This window comes from Diabrotica undecimpunctata, chromosome 1 (assembly GCF_040954645.1).
Source record: "Diabrotica undecimpunctata isolate CICGRU chromosome 1, icDiaUnde3, whole genome shotgun sequence".
NCBI lineage: Eukaryota > Metazoa > Arthropoda > Insecta > Coleoptera > Chrysomelidae > Diabrotica > Diabrotica undecimpunctata.
Genome location: NC_092803.1, coordinates 10182911 through 10202183, shown reverse-complemented (window position 1 = coordinate 10202183; position 19273 = coordinate 10182911). Strand labels below are relative to the sequence as shown.

The 19273-nt window shown below is 34.9% G+C and overlaps 1 protein-coding gene across 2 annotated transcripts in view; it reads left to right on the top strand.

The window, feature by feature from the left end:
- Positions 1 to 19273, top strand: part of LOC140444565 ((11Z)-hexadec-11-enoyl-CoA conjugase-like) — a 43209-nt gene that overhangs the window by 8970 nt on the left and 14966 nt on the right. For both annotated transcript variants that reach the window (XM_072536328.1, XM_072536332.1), the window contains exons 2-3: positions 7800 to 8028; positions 12376 to 12712. In XM_072536328.1, the coding sequence (XP_072392429.1) occupies positions 7812 to 8028; positions 12376 to 12712 (554 nt within the window). In that variant the 5' untranslated portion in view covers positions 7800 to 7811. The remainder of the gene's footprint in view (positions 1 to 7799; positions 8029 to 12375; positions 12713 to 19273) is intronic.

Sequence of the window (19273 nt, the reverse complement as noted above, 5' to 3'; positions counted from 1 at the left end):
CTGCGGCGCTCTTACATAGACTGATTCTGCATGAAAACTGACAACGGTACGGAACATAGGCTAGTTCAAGTTTTGATCGATATGAGCGTTAGTTGTAAAGATGGACATACAATACTTCTGCATCCAATGTAATGATGCTTTTACTTTCAAATGGACCTAAAATATCAAATTAGGCAAAAATGGACATAGGCTACTTCTGCATCCAAGCGACGACCTGAAAAACGTATTTGTTTTAAACGTATTTTTTTAAATAATCTCAGTCGGAATATATAAGGATCTTGCAAATTGATTGATGCATACAAAAATGTATAGCTCATGGACAGTATTTTGAAATAGTAACAGTGTAAATTCATTGTTAATAATATATAGGTACCTACTATCTTTACTTGTCTTTTATAAAAATTAAGTAGAAGAATTCGCAGCAAGAAAGAGTCAAAATTTTTCATAACTCAAATGAGACAATCGAGAAATAACACCACTCTATTTTAATTATATATAATTGTAATTTTTTATAATTTATTTCACAAAAACAAATGCAAATAACTTTTAAGTGTCTGTTTTAAGTGTTTAAACATCTTCAATAAGAGCATGCGGTATGTTTTTAAAGTAAACACATCTGTCAGAAATAATTCATACGATACACGGTGCTGCAAAGATTCTGATGTCTAAGAACAAAAGTTTTCTTGAGTATTTTTGGCGTTGAATTTAAATTCGTTGTGAATTCGTTTTTTCCTATCACGTACAGTTTTTTTTTTTTGCTGCACAGATTGCATAAACAGGCATTATATTTAGAAATGTTACCAAAAGTTTTATCATCTGGTGATGAAATTGTTGTGGCAACATATTACTAAGTTTGTAAAAAATGTGTACTTTTCATCTTCTTTTTAGAGTGCCATATCCCTACGGAACGTCGGCGACTACCATGCTTATAATATTTTTATACTGATCTCGGTCTTGCGCTACGTGTAGCAATTGGTCCGCTGTCAAACCTGTCCACTGCCGCAAATTCCTCAACTAAGAGAGTTTCTTCCGTCCTATCCATTTCTTTCCTTCGATTTTACCGTTGAGAATTAGTCGAAGGAACTCATATCTTGGTCCTCTGATTATATGTCCAAGATATTCTAGTTTACGCCTCTTAATAATATTTAATAGAGTTCGTTGATGTCCCATTCTTCGAAGAACTTCTTCGTTTCTAGTTCTGCTAGTCCATGGAATTTTTAGTATCCTTCGATACAACTACATCTCAAACGCCTCGATTTTATTCATGATATCGGCGTTTAAAGTCCAAGTTTCACATCCATACAAAAGTACAGACCACACGTAACATCTTGTAAACTTTTCACGGATTTCCAAATTTAATGAGTTATTGGATAATAGAGGCTTGAATTTTTGAAATGAGTTTCTTGCCTGTTCAATTCTACATCTAATTGCGAAGGATGGATCTAGATTTTGGGTAATCCAACATCCAAGGTATTTGAATCTCTGAACTCTCTGCAGCGGTTGTTGGTTTAATATCAGTTGGGTTGCGCCGATATCCACTTTACTGGTCACCATGTATTTAGTTTTATCGATATTTATCGACAGTCCCCAATTTGTGCATTTCATGTCAACTCTATTGATTAGCTCCTGCAGATCGTCGATGTTTTCAGCTAGAATCACAGTATCGTCGGCGTACCGTATATTGTTAATTATTTCTCCTCCTACGATAATTCCTTTTTGATCTTTTAAAGCTTCCCTAAATAGATTCTCAGAATACACGTTAAAGAGGGTGGGAGATAGTATACAGCCTTGTCTTACGCCTCGTTCAATACTGATTGGCTTTGATTTTCTGTTGTTGGTATTAATAATGGCTGTTTGGTTCCAGTAAAGTTTAGCAATAAGTTTAATGTCTTTCTCATCTAGTTGGATGCTCTGCAAGGCGGTAATTAGTCTGGTATGCTGACCGCGATCAAATGCCTTTTCAAAATCCATGAAGCACATATATACGGGTTTTCTTACCTCCCAACACCGTTGAAGGAGTGTTTGCATAGAAAATAGTGCTTCTCTAGTTCCAAGTCATCTCCGGAACCCGAACTGCTCTTGACTAATTATTTCTTTGCACTTGTTGTTAATTCGGTTTAGAAGAATATGCAACAGTATTTTAACGGCATGGCTCATTAAACTAATGAGTCTACAATCGTTACATTTCTTAACTTTTCATATTTTGGTGTAAAACTTGGCGATTAAGACAAATTATTGGTTCCTCATACTGTATGTCGAATTTGTGTCAAGACATTGCGACTATGGTTAACAGGTAAAAAGAAAGCTATGCCTTTGGTAATATCGATGGTCTGAAGAGAACCAACAAAGCATGTGGATGATTGTTACTTTTGTCTGACTAACAATACTACTGGCTGCTCAGTTAAGAACAAGAAATCTGTTGTTTATCCTAACTTACCTTTTGCTATTAGACCAGTAGCTCATAGCAACACTATACCTGTCTACTATTCCAAAATATGTTAGTGATGACTGTGACTGTGAAAGTAGTGACAATAAGAACAATGTATGTGATAAGGCATAAACCTGATAAAGATCGCTCACCTTAACTTTTTACTTAAGAAGAATTAAATGATTTAGGAAGAGAATTAAATCTCCTAAGGGATGCTGCAAAGTTCTTGAATCCAGATCAAAATCAGTTCAAAAAGAGTGTCACTTTTTCTTGGTATCGTTATCGTGAACGAATTTGCTCCCTATGTCAAGAAATAGATGCAACGGTTTTCAATGCAACATTCAGTCAGTGATTGAATCCTTTGGAATTGACTATAAACCTACTGAATGGAGACTATAGACTCTGGTGTTCAAAAGAAATATTCCCTACTGTTTTAAGAAACAAAATTGTAGAATTAATACATGAGAACCACACTGGTGAAATGGTGAGATCCTGATGGTGAGGATCCATATCTCACCATCAGGATTAATAAAAGAACCACTCTGAAAGTGATCCAAGTATACGCTCCGACCAAAACCCACGACGATGAAGAAGTAGAAATATTTTATGATGAAATAAGAACAGTTATAGATACAAATCAAGCAAATTACGAAATACTATTAGGAGATGCTAAATTGGGCAAAAAAGAGGAAGATTACGAACATTTAATTTGTAACTATGGCTACGGGAAAAGAAACGATAGAGGAGAAAAGCTTTTCAATTTCATGAATGAACATAACATGTACTCAATAACCTCCTTTTTCAATAAAAAAACCAGCAGAAAATGGACATGGATGAGCCCCGATAAAAAGACAAAGAATGAAATAGATTATATCTTAACAAAGAATAGAAACCTAGTAGAAGACGTATCAGTATTAAATCAGTTTGACCTAGGAAGCGATCATAGACTAATAAGAACGAAACTAATAATTAACAAAAAACTAAAAAGAAAAAGAATACACGAAAAAAGATACAAATGGACATCTGAAGAAATCAAAAATAGTGAATTTAATAAAAAGATAGCGCATACATTAAATCAAGTTAGCATGCAGCAGATAAACTCCAATGATATTGATGATTTGAATAACCTTATTACCGAAACAGTGAATAAAAGCCTTCTGCAACTGAAAAAACCAAAAACAACATACAATGAATTAGACAAAGAAATATTACAACAAATAAAAAGAAGGAAGATCTTAAATAAATCTAACAAAAGGGGAACCGACAAATATAGAGAACTTAATAGGCAGATTAGAAAAGGAATCAGACAACAAAAAAGAAAAGAAAACGAAAAATTAATAACAACAACTATTGAAAAAAATAAGAGTATGAAATGCCTCAGACCGACATTAGGACGACGTCAGATGATATCATTAATGGGAAAAGACGAAAATGAAATCACAACTAGAGAAAACATACTGACACGAATAGAAGAATTTTACACAGAACTTTACAGAACACATCAACAAGATGATGAGATGAGACCAGCACGAAAATTAATAAAAAATGTTGGATCAGAAATAATGCCAAAAGTAACAATTTTAGAGGTAACTACAGCATTGGAAAACATGAAGAGAAATAAAGCTGCAGGAGAAGATATTATTACCACAGATATGATATTAGAAGGAGGTAAGGAACTAATTGCAATTGTAACTAAGCTTGTGGACAGTTGTTTATATCAGGGCAAAGTCCCTAAGAGCTGGAACAACTCTAAAGTAATCTTATTACACAAGAAAGGTGATAGTCGAAAATTGGAAAACTACAGACCCATTAGCCTACTGTCACACCTGTTTAAAATACTCACCAAAGTCATAACTACTCGACTAACAAGGAAATTAGACGACTACCAACCATATGAACAGGCAGGTTTTAGAAAAGGCTATTCAACTTCCGATCGCCTGTTAACCACAAAAATATTAATAGAAAAATGTAACGAATACAAGTTTCCAGTTTTCCTAGCATTTGTAGACTACGAAAAAGCTTTCGATACAATAGAACACACGGCCGTAATAAACGCAATGCAAAATTGTAGAATAGACAGCAGATATATTAACTTAATAAAAGAAACTATGAACCAAGCTACAGCTACATACTACCTAAATGAAAATGAACACACGAACCCTGTACCATTAAACAGGGGAGTCAAACAGGAAGATACTTTATCACCCAAACTGTTCACCTTAGTTTTGGAGGACGTTTTTAAAAACCTAAATTGGAAATATAAGGGAATAAACATCAATGGCCGCTACCTCAGTAATCTACGATTTGCAGATCTTCTAAAATAGGAATAAAAATGAATTTAAACAAAACAAAAGTCATGCACTCCGAAGACACCGTGACAATAATAAACGATAAAGTTATAGAAAAAGTTGAAGAAAATATATACTTAGGACAAAAAATAATACTAAATAGGGAAATTCAAACTGAAGAAATAAAAAGAAGAAGAAAGTTAGCTTGGGCAGCATTCGGTAAACTGAACTATATACTCAGAAATCAACAAATTCAATTACATCTTAGATCTAAAGTTTTTGATGCATGCATTATTCCGATATTAACTTATGTGGCACAAACATGGACAATCACAAAAAAGAATATGAATATACTTAGATTCACTCAACACGCGATGGAAAGAGCAATGCTAGGTATATCACTTAAGGACAAGAAAAAAAACACATGGATAAGACAGAAAACCAAAGTCACCGATGTGGTGCAAAAATCATTAAAGTTGAAATGGGAATACGCTGGACATGTAGCTAGGAGCGATCTTAACAAATGGCACAGATCAATTTTAACCTGGGGACCATACCAACACAAAAGACCTAGAGGCAGACCTCCTATGAGATGGACAGATGATCTGAAAAGGACTGCCGGGAAAAATTGGCTACAAGTAGCGTACAATAAAAAACAATGGAAAAGAAGTCTTGAAGAGGCTTATGTTCAGATGTGGACATGAATGGCCAGACGAAGAACCACACTGATATAGTAAGATGTGCTTGCTATATCAATAGTTTGGGACCAAATATTGAGCAAATGATCTCTAGTTGCAAAATACATCAATAATCGCAAAACAATAGTGAAAATCCTTAATGCCCTGGCCTAAAACTCCTGATGTTTTCGAACGTATCCATATTGATTTCTTTTTTTTTTAATGTCTCTTATCTGTTATTGGTGGACAGTAAATCTAAGTGAATTGATGTACATGTCATAATTAGAGGTACTAATGTAACAAATACTATAGAAAAAATTAAACTAACATTTTCTGTGGTGGGCCTACCAGACATCATTGTTAGTCACAATAGTCCACCGTTTAATTCTAACTGTTTTTTTAAATTTTGTAAAATAAATGGTGTAAAGGTGGTAAAGTCTCCTCCATATCACCCCCGGTCCAACGGTACTGTTGAGAGACACATACAACCAGTAAAGGTTGCTTTAAAGACATTTCTTTTAGAAAAGTCAACTTTAACAGTAGAACAACAGTTGGTCAACTTTCTTTTTACATATAGAAATATGCCCAGTGCAAGTATTCGAATTTGAATTCAACGCCAAAAATACTCAAGAAAACTTTTGTTCTTAAACATCAAAATCTTTGAAGCACCGTGTATCGTATGAATTATTACTAACAGATGAAGATCTGTTACACTCTTATTGAAGATGCTTAAACTTAAATTATAGTGGTGTTATTTCTCGATTGCCCCATTTGAGTTATGAAAATTGTTGACTCTTTCTTGCTGCGAATGCTTCTACTTAATTTTTATAAAAGTAAAAATAGTAGGTATGTATTATTAACAATGGATTTACACTGTTACTATTTTAAAATACTGTCCATATGCTATACATTTTTGTATGCATCAATCAATTTGCAAGATCCTTATATATTTCGACTGAGATTATTTAAAAAAATACATTTAAAATTAAATATGTTTTTCAGGTATAGTAAAATGTTAACTCTACTTCTTGTTTTGTGATAATTGAAAAAATCATTTTGTGTCAAATGATACACGAAATGGCGAATGATAGATCAAGATGTTTTGAGAACCTAAAAACTAATATTTATGATCTAAAATGGATTTATCTTTCGAAACACTTTCTATGAAGATCATTAGATATACTTTTTCATGCATATGCACCAACTCAATCAATCTCGCAATCCCCAAAATATTATTTCTTATGATCGATTTTTTATGGCACAAGAGCGAATTTTCGACGACCATCACAAAATTCAGCTCCCAGCGAATTAAATTTAGAAAATACACATTTTATAGTAGACGAATGTAAAATGATATTGCAAATATTACTGAGTTGCGTTCCTGGGACGACTTTATTGTAAGATAGTTCATTCCATTGCATGAAATCAACTTTAACTTAAGAATATCTGTCAGAAAAAATCATAGCATGTGACTCGTCTTTATGAAGACAACCAAATGCAATGATAACATTAAAATTCTCCTATCAGAGGAAAAAAAATCTTACGATACTCTCCCGACATGGTAAGTATTTGGTCTTACATTTAGTTTACTCCCAATAAACACCAAATTATAACAATAAACAGAAAAAGAACAAAAAATTGTATTTATAAAATACAATTACGAATTAATCGTTTTTTTTTTAGCCTTCCCAACTGGTTATTATTTTTTTTTGATAGGAGGTAGTTAAGTTTCAGCGAAACTCCCTATTCTTCGAAGTGACGTAAATGTGAGGGTAGCTGAATACCTGGTCATATATTCGCGTCCGTGCCACTTGGGAACCTTTATATATACATAAGTACTGTTCCGTTTCGCATTTATATTTATGTTAAAGAATATTTATCACAGTGGTGATATATTAATTTTTATTTCTATTTAAACATATGCGCCACTAACGGTAACGCTTTGTGTTTTTGAGATTCACTTCGCCATCAACACTCTACCAAGTCGGTCGATATTTTGTATTAGTCGGCTTTTTAACGATTGTAATCAAAATATACGTAATAAAAGTGTTTCAACCCCATAGTTTTTCTTCATGGTCCTTCGAGCCGGATAATAAATTATATATGAATAATATAATATATATATATATATATATATATATATATATATATATATGTATATATATATATATATATATATATATATATATATATATATATATATAAAAATGAAATGAATATCGTATGTATATATGTACAAAAAAATGATAAATCAGTTCCTTTACACGGACGTGTAAGGCAGGTTTTAGACCGCCCAACCAAAACCTAGTTGGTATCGAGAATATGAACCTATATGATCGATAGGGTCCAAGTACTATATGATATATGATATTATAATTTTATTTATTAGGTTATTTTTTTGATTAGTTTTAGTTTGAAATGGCTCCTTCACCTGATGATTCTGTACAAGCAACACCTCTACCAAACAATTTTCCACGAGAACACCCAAAAGCCATTTATTCAGATGGAAAAGGACCAGTCAAGCAAGATCTAGTTTGGTACAATATAATTAGAACTATTATTTACCATATAATAGCACTGTTTGGTGTTTGGAAACTTGTTACCTTACAAGTCATGTGGCAAACTTTTCTATTTGGTAAGTTCGCTCTCTCCTGATTTTATCTAAATTTCCACAATACGGAAGAATATTTTAGACAAAAATGTATTACTACAGTACAAATAGTGTTAGCTTGTTATTGAAGTAATCACATAAGGAATGCACGTTAGGACTGTGCACGCAAAACTTATAAAATATATAAAAACTTCATTATGATTTTCATATTAACTTATATACTCCAGTCGTCAGAGACGGAAATGCCACTGAACCCATAAAAATCATACAAACAACCACTTTGGGACCACAAAAAAAATGCAAGAAGTTTACCAATTTTACTCCCGGGCTTCCTCCTAAAACCCCTGCCGTAGGGGGCTAAAAACGCAACAAAACCGATTTACCTAGAATCTGTACGACTTCACGACCTGTTGAGCTTTGTAAATAAATTTGAAGCTTTAAAGTTGTCTAAAATAATATTATACTTTTCATGGAATGTTGTTTATCGTCGTAGAAAGATTTGCAATAAAATCCTCTATACATTGTAGCGAAAAATTAGCTCAAGGTGATCAAAGAAGAGAAGAGGGGCAAGAATAAGCCGATCGCACACAAGATCAATACGTTCTCGTTGCTCAGAATCGGAGCGTAATTGTAATAGGTAAAAATATATTTGCAAGAAATACTGAATATAGCTAAACTGCAAAAGGTGGGCGCCAATAATATTCCTAACTCGAGAGTAATAAAGGACTCAAATTTTTCAGAAAATATATAAAAAAAATAAAAAAGCAAAACTACTAAAATTGACATGCTTACCTAGATATTGCAAAAAATATATCTTAAATCGAATAAAACTATCAACAAAATGTTAAACGTCAAAAAATGTATTTGTTCATAATAAAAAAAAGATAAATAACAACTTCAACAATTTAAAAGCTTAACGCTCGTAGATTTCCATCCTCGACCAAATTAAAATAAACGATTATTCAAATGGTAAACTAATTGCTACTTAAAACTTTAACATTGATAAATAAAGAGCTTTGGACCGCAATCTGTCAAACCAGAAAAAGCTTTTTGGTGCTATTATAATATTATTCATTATAAATGACATTCAATATACTCAAACAATTTTGTTACTACTTAATAATTTAAAAAGCAACGAAATTTAATTATATATCTTTTCATATTCTGAAAAAAATTCGTTGCTTCCTAATAATTGAAATAAAAACGAAATTTAATCATATTATATACTCTTAATACAAATCTTCTAAATGAAATATTTACGCAAGGAATTCTCGAAATTTTAGGTCAATAAATCTAAGTTTATTCAAACTTATAGCATGTGTTTGTGGAAAAAAAATCAATTACAAACGCAGTGACCCTCAGGTCGAATCACTTTCTTACTTCGTCGGTAAAAACACGATAGTGAACGATTATTATTGACATATTGACAGAACATGGCTCCGTAGTAGTAGCAGTAGCATTAAAACTGCAAAGGTTGAGAAAGAAAGTGCAGAAAGAACTGTCGGAGGATAAGAAAATCTTTTTATATTTTATGTTTAAAACATAAGAATAAACAAAACTTACCGCTTAAATGAGGAGACCTCCTGAAAAAATTCGCAGAAGACCCGGAACTAGTTGTCACCAACACATTCTTTCAATTACCACCTCGCAAGCTGTACACGTACAAATCCCCTCAAGACAGACCCGGGAGAATTATTAGCAATCAAATAGACTACATTTTAGTAAATAAAAGATTCCGAAACAGTTTTACATCTGTCAAGACATCCTGGAGCAGACTTAGAGACAGACTACGTTGGGAGTATTTTGAGTAAAACTCAAAATAGTGCAGAAAAGAAAAGCACAATCATACGACCTTCGTATGCTGAAAGACCTTGATATAAGGATGAGAGTCCAAGCCACTTTAAACGAGCAAGTGACTGCAATTAGAGACTAATCGAACGAAGCAGAAACAATCAAACATATTACAGAAATAGTGCAAAATGTAAAGGATAAACACTTAAAGACAGATAGATTAATAAAGAAAAAATCATGGATGACAGATAAGATCCTGAAACTAATGGGCGAGAGAAGAGAAGTCAAAAATTACCCAGACAAATATAAAACCATAAATATATTAATAAGAAGGAAAATCAGAGAAGCGAAAGAAAAAGAAGCAAGAGAAAGATGCGAAGAAATTGAGACTCTGCAGTCAAAGTACAATCGTCACAATGTACATAAGAAAGTTAAAGAGCTCACAGGGGAACTAAGACTAAGGCAGAAAGGAAATATAACTGATTCTGACGGAAACATCATCTTGGACAAACAGAGTAAAATAAGAACGTCGAAAGAATATCTAGAAAAACTATTTGAGTACCAAAGAGGTAACACCTTTGAGCTAGAAGAAGAGGTAAATGATGGACCAAGAATATTACAGAAGCAAGTTTACTCCGCAATAACACAGTTAAAGAATGGCAAAGCAGCAGACCCTGATAATATACAAGCAGAACTACTTAAACTAATGGACAACGAATCAATAGCAATAATCGCAAATATATTCAACAACATATACAACTCTGGAGAAATACCAACAGAATGGCTAAAATCTGAGTTTATTGCACTTCCAAAAAAACCAGGAGCCAAAAAATGCGAAGCTTACCGTACAATAAGCCTAATGAGTCATTTCCTAAAATTGTTCCTAAAGATAATTCATAAGAGAATCTACAAGCTGTGTGAAAGTCAAATTTCCCCCAACCAGTTCGAGTTTACAAATGCTGTTGGTACTAGAGAGGCTTTGTTCTCAGTACAAGTCTTATTCCAAAGATGCAGACACGTCAACTGCAACGTATACGCATGTCTGGTTGACTATGAGAAAGCGTTTGATCGAGTACAGCACGCTAAGATGATGATAATACTAAAAGAAACAGGAGTTAACAACCAAAATCTGAAAATAATTAGAAGTCTCTACTGGAATCAGACAGCAAATCTTAAAGTTGAAGGTGAACACACTGACTATGTGAAAATCGTGCGTGGGGTGAGGCAAGGCTGTATTTTGTCTCCTCTAATCTTCAATCTGTACTCTAAAAGAATATTTATCGAAGCTTTGCACGAAACTGAAAAAGGTATTCTACTAAATGGTTACCGGCTAAACAACATCAGATATGCAGATGACACCATAGTATTTGCGGACAACTTAGAAGACCTACAAGTTCTTATGAACAAAATCACGTATTACAGTCAAAAATATGGACTCTATATAAACGTTAAGAAGAGAAAGCTTATGATAATTAGCAAGAAAAGAATAACAGAAGGTCAACTCTACGTCAACAAATCCCCTGTAGAAAGAGTGACGGACTACAACTACCTCGGCACCATAATAAATGAAGAATGGATCAACAACCAGGAGATTAGAGTACGCATCGGAACAGCTAGATCCACATTCAATCGAATGGGGGCCTTCTTCAAGAGTCACAACCTCTCTCTTGATACAAAAGTAAGAATGCTATATCGGAGAATGCTTAAGGTCTCGTGGACTGACCGAGTCACAAATGAGGAGGTCCTCAGAAGAATGAATAAGAACCGAGAGGTACTGCCACCATCAAATCTCGAAAGTTACAGTTCTTCGGACATATTATGCGAAATGAATCCAGATATGCTCTCCTGCAAGCCATTCTGCAAGGAAAAATATTTGAAAAACGAGGTCCAGGAAGAAGAAGAACATTTTGGTTAAAGAACCTCAGAATCTGGTTCAATACAACATCTGTGCAGCTTTTTCGCTCTGCTGCAGATAAGATAAAGATTGCCATGACGATCTCCAACATTCGTAACGGATAGGCACATCAAGAAGAAGAACATCTCTTAAATGTGAGTTTTCGTTCACATAACAGTGTTTAAAAAAAGTAATTATTTAACGTCACCATCCATCGCAACAATAAAACTTATAATACCTCAAAACTCGGCATTTGGGTTTTATATATACCCTATTGCTAGATTGAAAAATAATATAGATATTTTAAATGGGTGTTTAAAAAAGGAATCAATTCAGTTTATAATAAGCAGTTTAAAACTTAAAAAAAAAAGTCACAGTCTACGAGGTATTATTAGTACAGTACAATTAAAATTTTAAGGGTTAAAAAAATAAAACGCTTCTATATCCAAGCTTGGTACCGGCAGTGACAGCTGATCAGCTAGCCAGTCGACCCATCAACTACACCAGGCAGAGTTATTAAGAACGGTTTAAAAAACAATTATTGGTAGACCTTATATTATTCAGCTTAAATTAAAGTAGTGCGTTTTTAACAAAAAAATATTAAAGCTTAACATCTTTTATGGATTATTTTTCAATACCTTTATCCTGTTAATTATTGCTTTCTTAACTACCCCTTTTATTTTTAGCTGTGGTAGTTTACTTCTTCACTCTTATTGGGGTGACAGGTGGTGCCCATCGTCTATGGTCTCACCGAGCGTATAAGGTTACACTTCCACTAAAACTGTTCATCATGTTTATATTTACTGTCTCCTACCAGGATACCATCTACAGTTGGGCAAGGAATCATAGGTTACATCACAAATATACCGATACTGATGCTGATCCCCATAACTCAACGAGAGGATTCATCTTTTGTCATATTGGATGGTTACATGTGAGAAAACATCCCGATGTTATAAGTAAAGGAAAGACTATTGATTTGAGTGATATTGAAGGCGATCGACTAGTGATGCTACAAAAAAAGTAAGAAACAATTATACCGGAACTCAACCTAGTAACCTAACCTAACCAACCTTTTACCTTTTTTTCTCTCTCTGCGAACGTTGATTTAGGTTATTAAGAATTCAATATATTGATGTTCATTTCCGGTATAGTCTAGCAAGACTAACCAATCTTGTCTTTTTGCTGCTACTCCCTGTGTAACCATGGTAACATGGATGTACGTATCCGTACCTCTCCTTACGAATGTGGGTTCCAGACGGGTGTTCAGTACTACCAAATTCAAAGTACCCACCCAATCAGATAATGTTCTACCGTGAGTATCGATGATGAGGGACCCCCACACCGCCACTTTTGCGTTGAAAGCACCATGCATTCTCCTCTTATACTCATCACCTCCTCCATGATCTTATCTATCTTCCTCTCATAATTACCCACCCATATATTAGGAGAGAGATAGCAGCACACTAGCTGCAATTCCTAAATCCGGACGATCATATACCCTTCCTTTGCCTTTATTTCATATACTCGCAGCTTTCTGTTACAGATTCGTACACCGACTCTTCCAGTCGCATCCACAAACCAGCCTTTCCTCTTAACCGCTGTTGGGTTTGGCTTAGCCGTAACGAGTATGTCTATGTTCTTTTCCATTGCAACAGCCTCGGCCAGATGATGGGATAATCTAGCCGTTCCCACACTTGTTTGGAGTATCCTCAACTCTTGACTTGTATTTTCCGTATTTGCCATCTCTTGACCTCGGACCTTGGAATCGAATGCTTCTGTTTTTATATACTATAGCCTATTGTGCTTATCCTTGATCAGACGGTTGAACCCAGGACACTTCCTCGACTTTGCTACACGGCCAGGTATATTACAATTAAGACCTATGGTTTTTTTCTTGCATTCAGTAGCCAAATGACCTTCCGGTATATGTAACATGTTCACTTTTACTGCTCAGATTGTGTGTTTTTATGATTGCGTTCCTAAAGGTGGAAAAGTCGGTAGTTTCTTCTTGTAAGTTGCTTATCTGTTCAGCAAATCTTGCTTTGTTGAATTCGAGTGTCTTTCTGCCGTTCTTAGTTGTGATCTTTATGCCAATTTCAAATACGATGTATCTATGTAGGGTAAAGATGCTCTTATCTAAGCACATCTTAACTTGTAACTTTTTTGGCAAAGATATTCTATGCTAAGGTAATATCTATGTGACTTCGCAATGCACCTATTTCAAAGGTGTATTTACCAATATTTAACACTGCCAGGTCTGTCGATGAAATCTATTCCTTCTATATTTCCCACTTGTCCTTTCTTGGGGACCCCCATGGAATGGATTTGGCGTCTACATCGCCAACGATCATAAAGTGCTTTGCTGTAATTGACACCTCGAAGATATTTTCTACCTTGTCTGTGTTGTGTAGTGTTTATATTCGGTGATATATAACAGGCTAATATTGGCATTTTGTTCATTTTCGCGTGTATCCGGTCCTGTGCCACCTAGGTCCTTTCGATGTTTACGTGCAGTGTCTTAAGTCCTTTTAACCCGATCGAAGCTATTTTAAGTCTATATCACTAGCTATTAGATTACCTGGTAAGGGATGTTTCCTTAATTTACTCGACTATATCAATTATGACACTAGCCTGAGAGGATAGTGCCTGAGAGGTGGAAGATGTTGATGCTTCCCCATCCGGGGTGGAGGCTGGTGGAGGATGGTGGAGTGGGTGGACGACAGGGTGTTTTGATCAGGGCTAGGTCCACCGCAGCGTTGTCACACAGCGACGTGGACTGGTCACTAGTATTGAGTTTGACGCTCCATTAAAGTTCTTCGGCAGAGGGGGATGGATCCATGAGCCTCACGGTCGGGTTTGCTTGGTTGGCTTCCGTTGGATGTTCGTCTATCTCCATGTCGGTGGTCTCCGTTGTTAGGGAGAGTGGTATATCAGAGGAGGAGGGTCTTAATGTTTCTATTTTGGTCTGCTTGCTTTGCCCTCTGGAGGGCCTCGCGAAAAGCCGCACACTTATCGCTGCAAATCCGATGGTGTTCCTTGCAAATTATACAGTATTCAGACACTTTAAATGATTTTAAGGTGTGACCCTCTTTCCACCTCATGAAGTCCAGTGCGGTTGGCACCATCTTAGGGTGATCTTAAGATGCCCAAGGTCGAGTATCCTCCTAGCTGCTTGCTCATTGAGGAGGACCGTGGCCACCTTTGTATTGTTCTTTATTGGACGTATCTGTTTTACAGCAAAGCTAGGGTCTCAAGTAGCTATTTCTTGTTGGATGGCGTGTTTATTGTGTGCCTTCTCGGCATTTTTCGTCATGTCTCGCATGTGAATAATAGCCTTCTTTTCGTTATTTACAAGTTTAGCCGTGAGTCCGTTTTCTGTATTGGACAAGGCTTTCTTTATTAAAGAAGCCGCCCCTAGTCTTTGTCGATCATGATAAGCAGATCTTTATGGTTTCGTAAGCTGCAGATAGCAACCTTGGTCTCCTTGTTATCAACGGCTTTCTCTTCTTGTTTCAGAAGCTAGGAGTAGGTCGTATCCTTCCTGGATACAATAAAGCCGTATGCGGACCTCTCTCTACACGTTGTTGTGGTAAATATTTGCATGATTATTCCGATGGTGAAGCCAAAGATGACCTTTGCCATCTTACACAGCACCGCCACGGGCATGTAGCTTACATGGTGTAAGGCCACAGACCCGTTTCCTCTCTGATACGCTCAAGGGCGTGACAGAGTTGTTCCGGTGTGCTGGCCGTCAGTTTAATTATTTTCTCCATAACCTTGAAGTCTTCTTCTAAGATGAGCAGGTACCGGTACCGATCTCGGTACAAACGCTGTATTGAATGCATCATCTTGAGGTAATTTGGCTTAAGAGCTACCACCTTTACTTCGAGTCTAGCGGGTTCGAGACGTTTATGTTCATTTTCTGGAAGACCTTCTCGGGCCAATCAAACCGAGCGTGCCTCTGGAAGTCAGTGAAAGTATTGACTTCTTCGAGGCTCGTCACTTTAATTGCTCCGGAAGGGTCATGCCATGCATAGGTCTGCCACTTAAAAAACTAAAAAAAACATATTTTAAACTAAAACTGGTCAATTTTCAGAAACGATTTAACAGAAACTGAAAAAGTCGAATCCAAAATTCTAGACCGTGTGCGAGCACTTACGTTCTAAATTTTGCTGCGAATAATCGAATGTTAAACTAAGCTTAGGTGATTTATAAATACATTATTTACCAATGAAATTGGAAAGACTAAGAGAGGAGAAAGGGAAAAATCCGGAAAAGTTGAGTGAGTAACGCTTTTTTTGGATTTTGAGTCCTTAAAGAAGAAGGTTGTGGAGATTAGACTAGAAATGTTTTCGTGTAACGAGCAAAAAGTTTGAATAGAGTAAAGAGAGTGTCGTATTCTATAAATAGTTTACAGGTGTGTACTGTGTAGATGTTGGGATTTGGCTATAACGTTTAGTAGTTTAAGTGTAATATTAGTAGGATGTAAGACACTTAAGCGCATTTTGACCTTTGACATCTGCGGATTAAATCGTACCATAGCCTCTGATGGTGTTTAGGTCGTCTCTGCTGTTATTCAGAGCATCTCTAATAGTGTTCTGATCATTTCTTATGGTGTTCAGAAAATTTAAATAGAAACAACATCTGAGATGAACTAAACACCATCAGAAGCGATAGTTTGGTTTAATCCGCAGCAGTCAAAAGTCAAAGTGGGCTCAAGTGCCTGAACTTCTACTTTATTTTTTAACTATTTATCTACAAAATCATGAAAAAAGTAAGTCACCCATCAAATTGGAAAATATAACCGTCTAACTTTTGCTTATAATAACACCTCCCTATTTGTTTAACTGTTCTCATTTTTAAATATGATTTATGCAGTGAAAATCAAAACGTCAAACAACAATTCTTTTTCTTATTTTTATGTAGACATGACTCTCTCTATTTTTCAATGTGTCTCCAGTAAGTTGTCATTCCATCGTTTTCGTGGTCTTCCTACTGATCGTCTTTGTATTAGGGAACCGTCTCTTGCCGTCTGTACTACTCTATTTGTTGTCATTCGGCTTATATGATCGTTCCATTCTACTCTTCTATTTATTACCAACTTCTTGATGTTGTTCTGATGAAGTTCTAACCAACAAAATCAATAAACTAACAACTTTATCAGATGAACAATAAAGATTCAGATCCGGAAGATTCTGCGTAGACTCCGTATCTGTACTTTACATGTACATACTACATTTGTAAGACAAATTATAGAAAAGGTCATCGAGTACTATGTACCAGTATATCTATGTTTTATAGACCTAACAAATGCTTTCGATCGCATCCAAGTCGAAGACGCCTTACACACACTGTATAATTGAAAAGTACCAATCAATATTATACAAACCATCGAAAACATCTACTTCCATATTCGAATACAGGCAAAGAGAAATGGAAAACCAATACAGTGTATACCAGCACACAGCGGAGTCAGACAGGGCGACTCGTTAAGCCCACTCCTCTTTAATAACTTCTCTTTAATAACAGCCAAAAAATACAATATGATCATATCAGCAGAAAAAACCAAATTTATGACAAATTTATTTATTTATCTAAATACCCACTACGTGTAAAATCGAAATTGATGGGAAAATAATAAAGCAGGAAGCAAGGTTTAGATATCTGGAAATAGATATAAATAGTTACAGAGATGTTGAAGAAAAAGTACGAAGTACAACAAAGCTTAAAAGCAAGTAAAGCGGCGGGATCTCTTAATGACACAATCTGGAAAAATAAACACCTAAGACAAAATACAAAAACAAGAATCTATAGTCCATCTAATTTACTTACCGTTGCACGTCATTATCATTGACAGAGATCGAAGTTGACACAGTTGCCAAAGTATAAAAAAATCCTGAAGTCATTTTAAATCAAATAGGTCACATAAATATTGCAAAAGTGGAATTATAAGCTACCACCTCTTTACAACTACTATTTAAATTCTTACGTGACATTTTTGAAATAAAACACACTAATTTTCTTCTAAAAAGAACAGATTTTATTAAATAGTTAAAAATATAAAACAAGAGGTATTCACTTTAAAATTCAAAATAATAAAATTCAAAAAGTGCCAACACCGCAACTGTCAAATAAGTGTTACCAATTTATGCCAAAATACCACCTTCGATCAATTAAAGTTACAGTGTTTCGAACAAATGTTCTTCATAAAAACGCTTTATAATGCATTTATACAAATTAAATAAAACATATTATTGTGTATTTCTTTATTAATAGAAATCTTTAAATATTATTTCTACGCGTACATAATAAAATATGTCTAGTGGCTGTAATGCCAGTGTACTCGGCAAAGTGATTCTAAAAAAGAACACACCTACCGCCTAAATATTTCGTGTTGGTATCATGTGACCTCACGGGCTATGACGCGGATGACGTGAAATGGTAAGTTAATTAGATGAAGTATATAAAGCGGCAATTAGACCTATATTATCGACGGAGGCAAGACCTGACACATCTAAAACAAGACGACTACTAGAAACAACAGAGATGGAAATACTTCGGCGAATATCAAGGAAAAGTCTGTTGGATAGGGAGAGAAGCGAAGAGAAGAGCATGTTATATAGAAAACATAAACGGATCGGTGACAAAACAAAAACAGAAGTGAAACGAACACATTAGTAGAATGGCAGATGATACGATAGCACGTATAGCACGAGATAAGTCATCAAATGGATGAAGAAGTATTGACAGACCAAAAAAAAAAGATGGTGCGATAATTTAAACAATTTAGTAGGCTAATATTGAAAAATAAACAGGCTTTAAAGCCTACCTATAAAAAGAAAGAAGAAGAAGAAGATCGATAATCAGGTTGAACGGTAGAAGGCTTAGAGAATCTACCTGTCTTATCCCATTGCCAGCTTCAATAGGGTCAGTTGTTTTTACTTTTTGTCATTTTATTTTTATTGTGTTGTTTTGGTAGATATTTTCAATCGTTTTTAAACGTCCTTTAATTAGACCCGATCAAATGCCTTCTTAAGGTCCACGAAACATAAATATGCCGGTTTATTGTATTCTAGTGATTTCTCTTGCACTTGACTCGTTATAAATATAGCGTCGTTTTATGATCTTTCTTACCTAAAACCTTGTTGTTTTTCTGCTAGTGTTATAATTTCATTCAATTTATTTGTTATTACTTTGGTTATTAATTTTAGTGTTGTTTTTAATAATTCATCTGTAATTTTCCGGCTTCGATTTGTCTCCCTTTTTGAAGAGAGATATTAGGATGCTTGATTTCCATACTTGAGGAATTCTGTTTTGTTTTGTTATTTTGAGAACCAGATCTGGTTCTCCGTACTTTAGGAGTTTGTTTGGTATTCTATTCTGTCCTGGAGATTTTTTATTGTTTAATTTCCCTAATGATTCCTTTACCTCTTCCTTCTCCATATTTATTTCTTTGTTTGTCGCCACTTTTGGTGTTGGTTGTTCATTCAACAATTATAAAAGGTAATTTTTACTACATTTAATTGTGGCTTAATCTCATATAAATTCAGATTAAGTGAATAATTATAATTAAAACTTGGT